At 34.6% G+C, this 12,655-nt stretch overlaps 1 protein-coding gene across 1 annotated transcript in view; it reads right to left on the bottom strand.

The window, feature by feature from the left end:
• The window catches only part of LOC149795942 (uncharacterized), a 154,494-nt gene that overhangs the window by 16,975 nt on the left and 124,864 nt on the right, over positions 1-12,655 (bottom strand). The window contains exons 9-13 of the mRNA XM_089965862.1: positions 12,201-12,533; positions 9,479-9,637; positions 8,495-8,525; positions 6,958-7,070; positions 6,479-6,512 (exon numbers count right to left, since the gene is read on the bottom strand). Of these exons, the coding sequence (XP_089821988.1) occupies positions 6,479-6,512; positions 6,958-7,070; positions 8,495-8,525; positions 9,479-9,637; positions 12,201-12,533 (670 nt within the window). The remainder of the gene's footprint in view (positions 1-6,478; positions 6,513-6,957; positions 7,071-8,494; positions 8,526-9,478; positions 9,638-12,200; positions 12,534-12,655) is intronic.

Below are 12,655 nucleotides of genomic sequence, written 5' to 3'. Positions count from 1 at the left end.
ACTTTTTCTCAGCGTCGCATGTCTTCTATTTTAACTCCATTCTCTCCAACACTGTCGACCCATTCGTTTTTCTTTTTACTGCTTCGTAGTTCTGTTAATCCATTTTCCCGTCGCGCGTTCATAAAATGTTATGTGACCATTTGAGGTGCGCAGTTTAAAATACCAGTTCGCATCAGTGAAAGAGTATTACTATTATGCGCGTTTAATAGATAAAGTGCGTAAGAAAAACCGTATTCACATATTATGTGTTTTGATAATATGGCCGGTCAATGCCAGTCAGCATCCCCGGTTTAGATTTTCCTGTGCGGTGATTTCTGAACGAAGTCGAATTTATCCTGTATAACCCAATTAGTCCATCATGATGGTCACGTTCGACAATAAATTTTATTCTAGATAAACAAGTATTATCACCTACCAGGCGATCAATAATCATCCGTGCCAGCTGGTCGTTCATTGTATCATTGATGAAAATATTGTCTTGATTTATCCGGAACATTGACTAAACATGCGTTGCACCATTGCGCTTGATCTCGTGTATATTTGGGGTTTTCTGTTTTCTTACCAGTTACAATGTCAAAATCAAACCTTTTTATCGCCTTTGCTGGTTTCATCACAACCATTCGAGCAAACACTTTATAAGTTAATATAGATTTAATCTGACTGGTTTCGTCACAAATAATCTAGCAAACTCTCTCTCTCTCTCTCTCTCTATCTCTCTCCATTCAAATAGATTTAATCGGATTTCGCAAATTTTCTTGGGCAACATTGCATCTTGGAAACTGAACCATAATTTCAGTTACCTGGAAATATTTCTCGTTTAATTCTTTTACGACACTCCATCTACTCATTGTATAATTAAAGTTAAATGTTTACTTTAATTAAAATGGTTTAGATTATTATATAAATCTCTTTCGAGTAAAACGCAGTTGCCCATGGCTGAGATTTGAATCAACAACCAAGTGTGGCCAAACTTGAAACTACGATAATTGTGATATAGTTCTGTAGTAGTTCGGAAAGAAAGTTTAGGGCCGAAACCTTGCATAAAATAAGATGTGGCTGTCAGAAATACGTCTGAGCTTTGTGTTCCATGTGGTGGGAGAAAAATGAGAGCGCTGAAATGGTACTATGATATAATAAACCAGATTATCTGGATAGAAAATCCGTGTTTCCAAACCAGTCGTAATCATATATTTTAGTATTATATCCATCAATATCTGGTGTTGGAAAATACTTTTGATATTCATCCAAATTCAGTACAGAGTGTAAATTTCTTATTAAAAGTATGTATGTATGTATGTATGTATGTATAGCAGTAATGAAGAGATACTATTTCAGTATATATAACTGTTTATCAAATTTTGGTGCACAGTTCCGGTATCGAGAGCCCACCGCAGTTATACTGTACAGCTATAAATAGAAAGGAATGAACGATAGAAAATCCGTGATTAGAAATCACCAATCGCAATCATATTGTTTAGTAATATAAAATCCATCAATATCCGTTGCTGGAAATTACCTTGATATTCATCCAGATTCAGTACAGAGTATATATAAAATTTATTTTTATATAATAAAATCGGCCTATTCAGATTAAAACCAAACCAAACATGTAGTTAAGCTTTTTTATTTCCTCCACATACACGTGTTACGATGTCTAATTTATCAGCCTAGACTGAACTAAATTATTTAATTACTGTCTATTATTAGCAGTTCAGTATAACTCTGTGGTGGACGCTCGCTGCCAGAACAGTACGAAATAAATAAGATAATCAGTTATAAATAGTGAAATCATATAGTTTCAATAAGGCTAAACTCTGCTAGGACGTGATACCTAGGGATTTGTCGGGGGGGGGGGGGGTGCCCATGCATAAATTAACATTGATAGGTACTTATCATGCTGAGCGTAAATTAGTATCATCAGCTTGTAAGCAGCAGCAGCGTGTCTGTATGTATAATATATCTATATCAATCCCAGGAAATAATGCCTATGAGCATCATCTGTCAAGGCCATCTCCTTTGGTGAATAATCAAAAAAGTTTAATTTTTGTATAATGAACCGGAAACATATTAATGCGATTATCTCTGTGATTGATAAGTTAGAGCGGAATGGTCTCGCGCATCAAATTGATCCTGAAAAAATCAGCGACGAATTTGAAATGATACAGCAGCAACGGCTAGAGGGTAGATTTATGATAGCAGCAGAATATAGGTCATATATATTACTCCATCGCTCCCTGCGCGGGTCAACGATAATAACGCGATTGCTTAATTTGTTTCACTGGCAAGCGTCAATGACAAAATTAAATCAGCGCTGTTTCGAAAATATGAAACGCGGATGGTTGTGGGTAATGGTGCGAGACAGCTATGGAAACGTATGGTGAATTGTATACAATCAGAATCAAAATCCGTATTCCCGGATTCCGATTCTGATTCAGATTGCAGTCAATCCACTAATGACGAATCGGAATCCAATCACATTGTTATTCGTACAGTGAAGGCTGGGGTAAACACTCTACCAACACATCCACGGGGAGACAATGTCGCCAGTACCGAAAAAATAACATAACGTATCCACGGGTGACAGCGTCGCCAGTAGCGACCAAATACAGACGGCCCGCCCGAGTAAAACCGGTATTTGCCAACGACACTATTACTGTACCTTATATCTTGTATTATTGGCGGCGGAATGAAGTTCCACTCGCGCTATTGTTTTATCGCTGGAGTGTTTTACTTGGCCTGTCCAATAAATGCCCATCTTGGTCGGTCAGCCGAAATCATAGCCGTGACCACAAAGTATTCTGACGTCGTAAAAAACATAATTAGTGGGCACTGACACAAACAAATGACCCAGGGGACCTCTTGAGAAAAGCTATAAAGAACATATCCTTGGGATGTAAGCATCCCATGGCTAGATCTGACGTTTGGCTATAGCTTGATAACTAACATCTACGACGTCACATACAAGATTTACAAAGGGTGTTAACGTAATATTAACAATTCCTGGCGATTTATGACGACCGCCACCATCTAGAGCGTTGTTATGCTTCAGATAATTTGATGAGGTCGATATTTTTCCATCTGCCGCAATGATTTTTTGGTATATATTCGTCAATTATTTCATCGAGATCCTCCTGTATTGTATTGATGCCCAACCCGTATAGTTTTAAAATAGGCAATTTGGTTTCGGTGATCTTAAAAAAATTAATAAATATCTTTTGGTTTTTTACTGCACCTAACATCACCCTTGTGAAATACTGCTTATATGACAGATTTTTTAACGAATTCTGAATCAGATTTGACCAGGTTAAGACATCTCAACTGTCTCAATGATTCTTAGTTTAAGATCATCATCCGGATCTTCAAATATATACTTCTGAAGCAACTTTCTCAGATTATCTTGTGTATTTTTATATTCTTGAAATATTTTGTCGATACATGTTTTCTTAGAAACCTCCAGTATGTGCACTTCTCTTAATATTCATTCTGTCATTCTTACATTATCATGGAACCATACCGTGTATTTTTACCATCACTTGTGGTATCTTATTCAATGACATTCTCCATTAATTCTCAGTTCCCTCTAATTATACATACGTTAGCATCGGCCACCCCGAAACTGTTTTGATTGATGAACTATAGATGTCAACAGCGTAATGGGAATACATGGATTCCGGCGCTGATGTTTCAATCTCGGCACTCAGCGTTGGCTCATGTACTGTGATGATGATATTTGATTTTTCCCTGTTATAGATTTGATTCACCCCATGAAATTCATCATTGATCTGTTCCATCTGATCTGATCTTATTGCAATTCCTACGACGTTCTACTCAGGAGAATACACTGATCCCTATCTATTCTTATACGCTAATACCAGTGAATTGTTAGCTTCAAATCCACCAAATGAATTTGATCTGACATTTGGCCAGCTATAATAAACTCGTAATTGTGCCTGTGCGTTTTCTAAAGTTCTGTCGCTGAGCGCTTTTATGGGAGTGGGAAAACTAAAATTTCGGCTCCATCGACGTCGCTGATATTATTGTGGTCATCGTCAGAGTTATGTTAGCGATGATCTGTTCTGCTTGTGTAGTGATTTCTGAGGTCATTAGCTTATTTATACCGGTTTTAAATGTGACGTTGGATGGTTTGCGATCCCGTCGTCGTTATTTCTGGATGCTGACGGCGTCTCGCGAAACTCCATATTTAGATACTGATGATAAACATCATTAATTGCATCATATTCACCAAGTGATATTACGCCACCGTTTAACCCCTTATATATATATAAATTTATCGTGTGGTGTCGACAGGCTATTGCAACATTGTATCATTGATTATATAAACACTGCAGATAAATCCCGAGGAATGTGTACAAATACCGTTACGACGAACCATGCTCTTTTAGGTTACTATGTGAAAGTTCAATTTTATGGTTTTCTTCCTGGTCAAATTATTTCTCTCTCTCTCTCTCTCTCTCTCTCTCTCTCTCTCTCTCTCCAGATATCTGCGTATTTTGTCCCTTATTCATGAGAGGGAAGGAGGAACGGAAAGTAGAAATGATTGCATGAAAATGATATACCATATAAAATTAATTTAGAAAATCGGGATTATGAATCCTTTTTTAAAGTTTTTTCATACGACACTAATGATTAATTGAGCTGAAATTGGTTAATAGACCTAGCATCGAAAGCACACAGTTCCAAGATTGTTTATTTACGCGTATTATTGCGCTCTGGGTTGGTCACAATTTGATATACCAATATCATTGGTATATAAATTTGTTTTATACCAAAACATACAAGCCATGTTATTTGAAATATATATATATATATATATATATATATATATATATATATATATATATATATATATATATATGTGTGTGTGTGTGTGTGTGTGTGTTCCGGTGGCCTATTAGGTTAGAGCGTCCAGCAGAGTCATACAAAAGACTTATAAAAACGGTACTAGCAGCCACCTCGCTTAGCGTTCAGCATTAATGGGTTAGAGTTCAGACTGATACAAGCAATTTGATATACCAATACTGTTATTATATGACTTTGCGATCAGCCCATATTTCAACAGTAGATTATATTTTAACAGTTTGATGCATGCTATTACTTCTATATTTTCTGAAAGTTTACATCATTAATTTCAACTTAATTATCATTAGCCAGGTAAGAAAATATCGATAACTGATATTATTACTTCCCGTTTTCTAAATGAAATAAACATGATGCATCGTCTATGTTTACACTTTGCTCTTTCGCTTTCTCTCTCTCTGTCTCTGTCTCTCTCTCTCTGTCTCTCTCTCTCTCTCTCATGAATATGGGGCAAAATACTGGGAAATCTATTGAGGATTAGAAAGCGAAAACTGAACCTGCACGGGTAAGTCACCTAAAAGAACCCGAGTCTTCGTAACGGTTAGTTGTACACGTTCATTGGAATTTTAATACAGTAGTGACGATACTAATGATACAAAATTGCACTAACCTGTCCACAGTTCAGCTTTTCGGTTAAGAACAACACCCATCCGCTGTCATCAATTTAAAGTTTTGTTTTGGTTTGTTCATTTTTCTCCATATTTTATAAAACTTATTAATAAGGTTCTAAAAACAGATTATTGAATATTATTATTTCCGAACGCCTCTCTCCACTCTCCCTGCCTCTATCTTGCATTTGTTGGTAAGGCCACAAACTAATCGAGCAACAAAGAAATATAGGTGAATGATGGTAATATCTACAATCACACGGACCAACAAACATGGGAAATATAGAAATAGGGGATATAAACAAATGTATGGTCGTAGCAATGTTGATTAAATCATAATAATGGCTTATATAGCTGTAACTACATGTGAAAGGTTGAATTACCTACTTTTGGCTCGTTGTTTCTCTTAGTTTGTATTACCCTCTAGTTTCGGTATTCTGGCCGGTAAGAGAATGGCTGTACGTCCAGTGTTCGTCATTTAAAGAATCATTAATATTTAAATCATAAGTTTTTTTAATGCTTATTTTATCAATATGAATGAATAAAGTGGTCAGAAACTTAAAGTAGATATTTTTCAATTTTTCAAGGAAGATTGTGCTAAGCCAGAGAAGGTAAATAACTAGATCTTTTGGTGGACACAATGGGCTTAGATGTTCAGAGCTCATTAATTCCACCATGGCACAGCTGCCTGCAGTCAGTCTTAAATGCGCTGGAAATACTAGAATGTGGGATTTTATGTGGTATTATAGAAAATAAATTCTCGTTGTATAAAGGTTTCTTTGAAAGGACTCGACAGGCCTCGTTTCCTTTAAAAAAATGTACACAGCTCTTGGTATATCACTGGTACATCGTAGATATATTCCACTTTATCTCTGTTTGTTGTATCTTGTGTACTTTCTTACCTATTCATTTTGTTCTTTTCGCTTTACAATTTGTTTTGAAATAATAGTTAACGTCTCTTTATGATTTGATCAAATCCCTATAATATTTACCTCGAATAAACTTCTCTGTTATCAGCAGAAAGATCTGAAAAGATTTTAATACATACGATTTAAGGTAAAGTACCTTGCATAAAAAGAAATATATATAACCTCAATTTATTAAGTAGTCAACTTAACAATTACTTTAATTTTGCGGTGAATCTTTATTTTATACCTCAATACTTAAGTTCGTATCTGAATGTGTTACATTATCATAAAAAATCTCAACCAAAATAAAATAATTCATGTAGGTTTATGGATCTCATTATTCCTGCTGTAGGTTTGTGGATTGGAAGATATACTTACACGAAAGAGAAGAGTTTTTGGGCTAATCTGCTATTGCTTTATAATTGATATTAAACTTGTTTGGCGAGCATGACGGTATTACAACGTCTGGAGTTTAAAAATAAGACATTAATTATTGCTGCCTGCTTTTCGTCTTTCATTTGAACTAATTCAAACATTAAAGACAGTTCTTAAAGATAACTGACCTTGCAGTTCTTGATATGGATCGTCTCCATCTCTAACATTTCTTAGGCCGTCATACTCATGTGACATGGCGTCATCTTCGCCTGTCGGAACAACCCCTCTGCCTACTTCATATCTTAAATGCAAAACAGATTCGAAAGCAGAATCAACATAAAACATCCCACCCCCACAAAATGAGAAGCCAATTCAATTTTGTAGAGACTCTGCACACAAAAAAGTATATATGTCAAAACATTTTAATCTATTTCAAATGATGTTATCATAGCCGGTTGCTTGATTGAAAACCCCATCAATGAGTTAATCTTTTTTATTAAAAAAACATACATTTATAAGCTTCATTGACACACATTCTTAGACATTAGACCGCAAGATGTGTATTAATGTGTGCCTTTTGGTTAATGTAATTAGGATAATGATAATCATCTAAAATTTGGTAGTTCGATATGCCCGAAACAATATCTTTAGCTAATGTGTTACATGGTCATAATCGCTCATCTGCAGTAACTATCAAGCTTTAAACTTATTTTATATCATTATACAACATGTATTGTCATAAATTTAAAAAGTCTGCATATTATATATATATATATATATATATATATATATATATATATATATATATATATATATATATATATATATATACATATATATATATATATATCGTTGAACTTTAATAATGTCCTTCATTACATGGAATGGATGTGCTTTTACATGGAATATATCGTGAGCCATGATATATGTATTTTTTCATAAAGGACAGCGTGCACCATGTACATTTTTAGTTTCACGGAGAAGAGCATGAACGATAATACGTTTTCAGGGAGGACAGCATGTAACATGATGAATTTTACTTTTGATGGCGAACTTCATGAAACATGATGCATTTTTTGTTTCAATGAGGACACTATAATGCATTATTTCAAAAAGGCCAGCATGAATCAAGAATACAGTCTATTTTTCATGGCGGACATTATACCTTTTATTATTGTCTCGAAAGTGATGATATTATTGGTACTCTCCAGATTTGCTATGTTCAAATTTCACATACGTGCAGATATTGGAATACAAAATGCACCACGATACATTTTTGTTTCAGAGAGGACATCATGAGCATGATACATTTTTTCAATGATGACAGCATGAACCATGATATATTTTATTATTGTTCAAGTTACACATGCATACGGATCACTGAACATTATTAGAAGCCAGTTTACACTTCCTGAGCCCTGAACTGAATTCAGTGCTCTTTTCTTAATTTATGCTAAATGTAAACTAAGGATTGTATTTAGAAATCATGGTAGTTGTACCCTAAATGAGTCAATATATCATTTAATGTTGTATCTACTGTACATATTATTGATCTTACAATCCGCTATTCAAAGCGAATTGATGTTTACTCTAATTATTGTCAACAATAAATCCTTCTAGTGTCCTCTAATCTTTTTTTTATAAATCGGGCTATTCTAATTCTAATCAGAATACATATGTGAACGAGTGCGTAAGTATTTGTGTGTACACATGGTGTTGTGTTACCCAGGAACTTCGCTTTCGTGTAACGTATCACCTGTAATTAAAAAACAAAACAAAAACAAATAAAATCAACACAATCCTTAACATTAACGGTGCTTCATTAACACTTAGTATTTTTTGGTGGATATATTAATTGACTACAAAACTAGCACTTTATAAACAGAAAACAAAATAAACCGTAATGACATTCATATGCTAAATTGTCTTGTACCCAAACAATTTAAACTGAAAGTGGCACAACACTACTAACTAGGTTATCACTAAAAACCGACTTCTCGTGGGTCGGTGGTTCTTCCCGGGGTTTTCCTGGGTTCTTCCTCCACCATTAATACTGGCCGCCATGCATAGCCTATCGTGTGCTGAAAAATGGCGTTAAATCCCACAACAACAACAACATCAACAACTAAAAACCAAGCATGAAAAGTGTCATAAATCCAGTCCATAATCACGAAATTTCCTAGAATCGAGAAAATACCAAAATATGTTCATTCCAGATCAAATGGAAAAGTTGTTGCAAGTTGTTGCAAGGCACATTCATTTACAATATGACTCCAAATTTCAATTTTAACTAGACACGCCATTTTCTTTCGAAAGCTATGTCGAGCGCGCGACTAAGTTCAAATTTATCTGGGTGGAGTTATGTGCGCAGTAATAATGTTGATTTGTGTAATGATGAATATGCGCTTGTACATTTAGTTTGGAATGCGGCATACATTCATTTACGTTGTTTCTTGTAGTGTATTTTGTTTATATAATTAAGCCTTAGGTAGAATAAATAAAGGAGCATATAATAAAAGGTTACTGCATTTGTATGGGAAAATATGAACTCGTTTTGTCGGAAGGATATACTGCATTCTGAAGGTCATGCAGTATTCCATCCAAAACACTCGTTCATATTTTCCCATACAAATGCAGTAACCTATAAATATTGTGCACTGATTAGGAAAGCCATAACGTGGCAGCATTGCTTTTTAAAATAGAACATACCAGACTGTGGTTTCTGAGGGATTGATCTTTTCCTCATGATGACGATGACTAAAGCGATAACAACGGCTATTAAAGCAACTATTGCTGTTCCCATCGTAACAACCACTGCCACTATTAACTGCTTACATGGATTCTTCTCGTCTCCAGTGCCTGTGATTTCTGGAAAAAATATGAATAAATTGTTATCATTTTCTTAATTAATTTTGAATATTTTTCATGCTGCTGTGATTAATTTAGTCTGTTGTCAACCACAAATCAACTCGCATGCCAAGATCATTCAAACTCTTCACTTGAATACCTCAGTTAAGGAGTTTTAAAATAAAATTTCAAATTTGTTAGAATCGAAGAATAGTTTTATTTAGACTCTTTTCATAAAGTTAATTACTCTTGCGGCGAGTGTATAAACCGATGGCAGTGTCAGATCTCATCTTCAATAATTGCATCCGTCGCCTTTGATCAAATGGAAGCTAAACAAATTATTGTTCTAATCCACTCAAATTTTAAACCTATCGCGTTTTTCGGACAATATAATCAATTTAGCGCATACTCAAGTGAAGGCAGAAATGGTATCACACAAATTAGACATTTATTTCAGAACTTCATGCCGTGGCGATCTGGACTACAAGCTTACATTCTTAGACATTTTCATTGAAGAGATTCGGGTGATAGAAATGTCCATACTAAGTGTAATCTCTTTTCTTTAATACGTAAACATCTGTAGTAAAGAACAATCATTGATGCTCATACAGTACAGTGTATTCATTAGACGTAACGGCCGTTTCAGTGAATATTTTTAAAAACGTAAGCTAAATTAACCGATTATCAGTTAGATATTTATAAACTGGTTTCTGATTATTTTGTCATAATGGTCAACATTAAAACGAGGCTGTCTTTGAATTGCAAATATCTTTAAAACTGAGCAATTTCAGTCAAATTTACTCTGGTAATCATACAAGGATTATCATTAACAACGTGTAAAATCAAAAATATATTATAAAGTAAATTAATATAAATTAAGATTTAAAATATATTATACTCGATGAAAAATTAATATATTTATTTGGACTATTTTCATAAAGACAATCTATGTTGTTGTGAGAATATCATCCCATGGTAGTGTATGATCTCATTTTGAATATTTGCAACCGTTGTTAACGATCTAATAGGAGCTAAAGGCATTCTAGTTCCCATCCACTCAAATCTAAAACCAAGCGAGTTATTCGAACCTCCTGATCAATTTAGCAGTTGATCAAATGATGGCAGAAGTGGTATGATATAAATTAGACATTATTTCTGATTTATAACATCGCAAAGGGTACTACTTTATGACCTAGCGATCTGGATTACACATTGAACTTAGATTTGGACGATATAAATGTACATCCCAAGTCTAATCAAGTCATTTTTGAACTTAAGCATCTGTAGTAGTCAAGGAAAATCACTGATGCACATATGGAACAGGCTATTCACATTAGACTTAACTGCCCTTCCAGTGAATAAGGGCCAAAATCAATTAAACGAAACTATGATCAGATACAATTTCGTAAATTTATTTTAATTTATTTTGTCTTAATCATCAACAACAACTGACCGCTCTGGTGGCCTAGTAGTTAGGGCGTCCGCCTCGGATACGGGAGGTCGTGGGTTCGATCCCCGGCCAAAACATATGAAACACTTTTAAAAATGGTACTAACAGCTGCCTTGCTTGGCGCTCAGTATTAAGAGGTTAGTGTTAGGATTGGTCGGCCTGGTGTCAGGGTAATGTGACTGGGTGGGACATCATGCTACATGTCTGCGGCATGATGCCTCAGTGCTAGACATCACTGTAAACTGCCACATTGCAGACATCATAGCGATATGACTGAAAATGTTAAAGCTACTTTAAAAATTCAAATCACACACACACACACACACACACACACACACACTTAACCATCAACATTGTTTAGATGTGCAATACAGCATTTCTTCGAAGTGCAAATCTCTTTAAATATAAAAAGTTAGTTAAACTTACAATGGATATCAGATCAAATCATCACCAGTTCCCAGTTCTAGTGAATAAGGGCAAAATTTAAATTAAACGAAACATTATTAAATTTATTTAAAATTATTTTGCATTTTTGTCAACTTTTATTCGATACGAAATATGGCTTTTCCTCGAATTGCAAACAACTTTAAATATTAAAAAGTTCAGTTAAACATACATGGATATCATACGAGGACAGAGATCAAATCATCACGAGTAGACAGTTATGTGGATAACCATGCAAGATACGTATTAGAAGAATTAGCACGCTTTGGATAATTTCAGTATAGCGTAATTTAAGCTTGTAAGTTATTATCTATATTAGCATAATAACCCAAACGTTTTGAAATAATGATCTCTTTTATAATAACCCAAACGTTTTGAAATAATGATCTCTTTTGTTTTTGGAGTAATTCTCAGTTGCCACCTGCTTCCACTCCTACCTAAACACAGAAAACATTCAACATACTAAGGGACCCTTCGTCTTTTGGTTAAATGGAGTATCAATAAATATAATAAATATAAATATTTCCAGTTACATTATTAAGTCTACGAAATTAAATTATAAAATGTATTACATAACTGATGTTAAAGTTGGGATCGAAGTTTAACGGAGCATGTATAGTTTTATTCGCCCGGTGCAAATGACGTGTATATGTTGGAGCATGTATAGATTATTTAGAATTTTGCATGTACCTGATGATTGCAGCTGCAATTTAAAGTCCGTTTTACCAAGTGAATTTTCTAACACAAGATTGTAATCGTCGAAATCATCTTCTGTTAGGTTCTGAATCAACAGATGTGCCATCCAAACTGCCAGATTTACCTTCCTGTTATGGAACAGTACTTCAACAACATCTGTGCGGAGGTACATATTTGTCTTGCTTGTGTTCTCGACGTTTGAACCATTTCTTTGAAATTTAAAGTCAGTAATGACCGGGTCACCATAAAAGGCTACGTATATATTGACCAATGAACCAATTTTCCCAGTAAATGTGTCATTTTTCTTATTTACGACTTCAGGCATCCCTGAAAAGAAAGGATATATAAAAAAATTGTATATTAATCCATTTCTTTTCATTTTGATCTGCAGCACTTTCACTTTATAGCGATATGTTATCCATTTATGCAGATCAAAGAGGGGAAACTCG

Source organism: Sinohyriopsis cumingii, chromosome 7, assembly GCF_028554795.1.
Source record: "Sinohyriopsis cumingii isolate HCF-2022 chromosome 7, ASM2855479v2, whole genome shotgun sequence".
Classification (NCBI taxonomy): Eukaryota; Metazoa; Mollusca; class Bivalvia; order Unionida; family Unionidae; genus Sinohyriopsis; species Sinohyriopsis cumingii.
The sequence above is the reverse complement of the archived record's forward strand: the minus strand, read 5'-3'. Positions and strand labels throughout refer to the sequence as shown.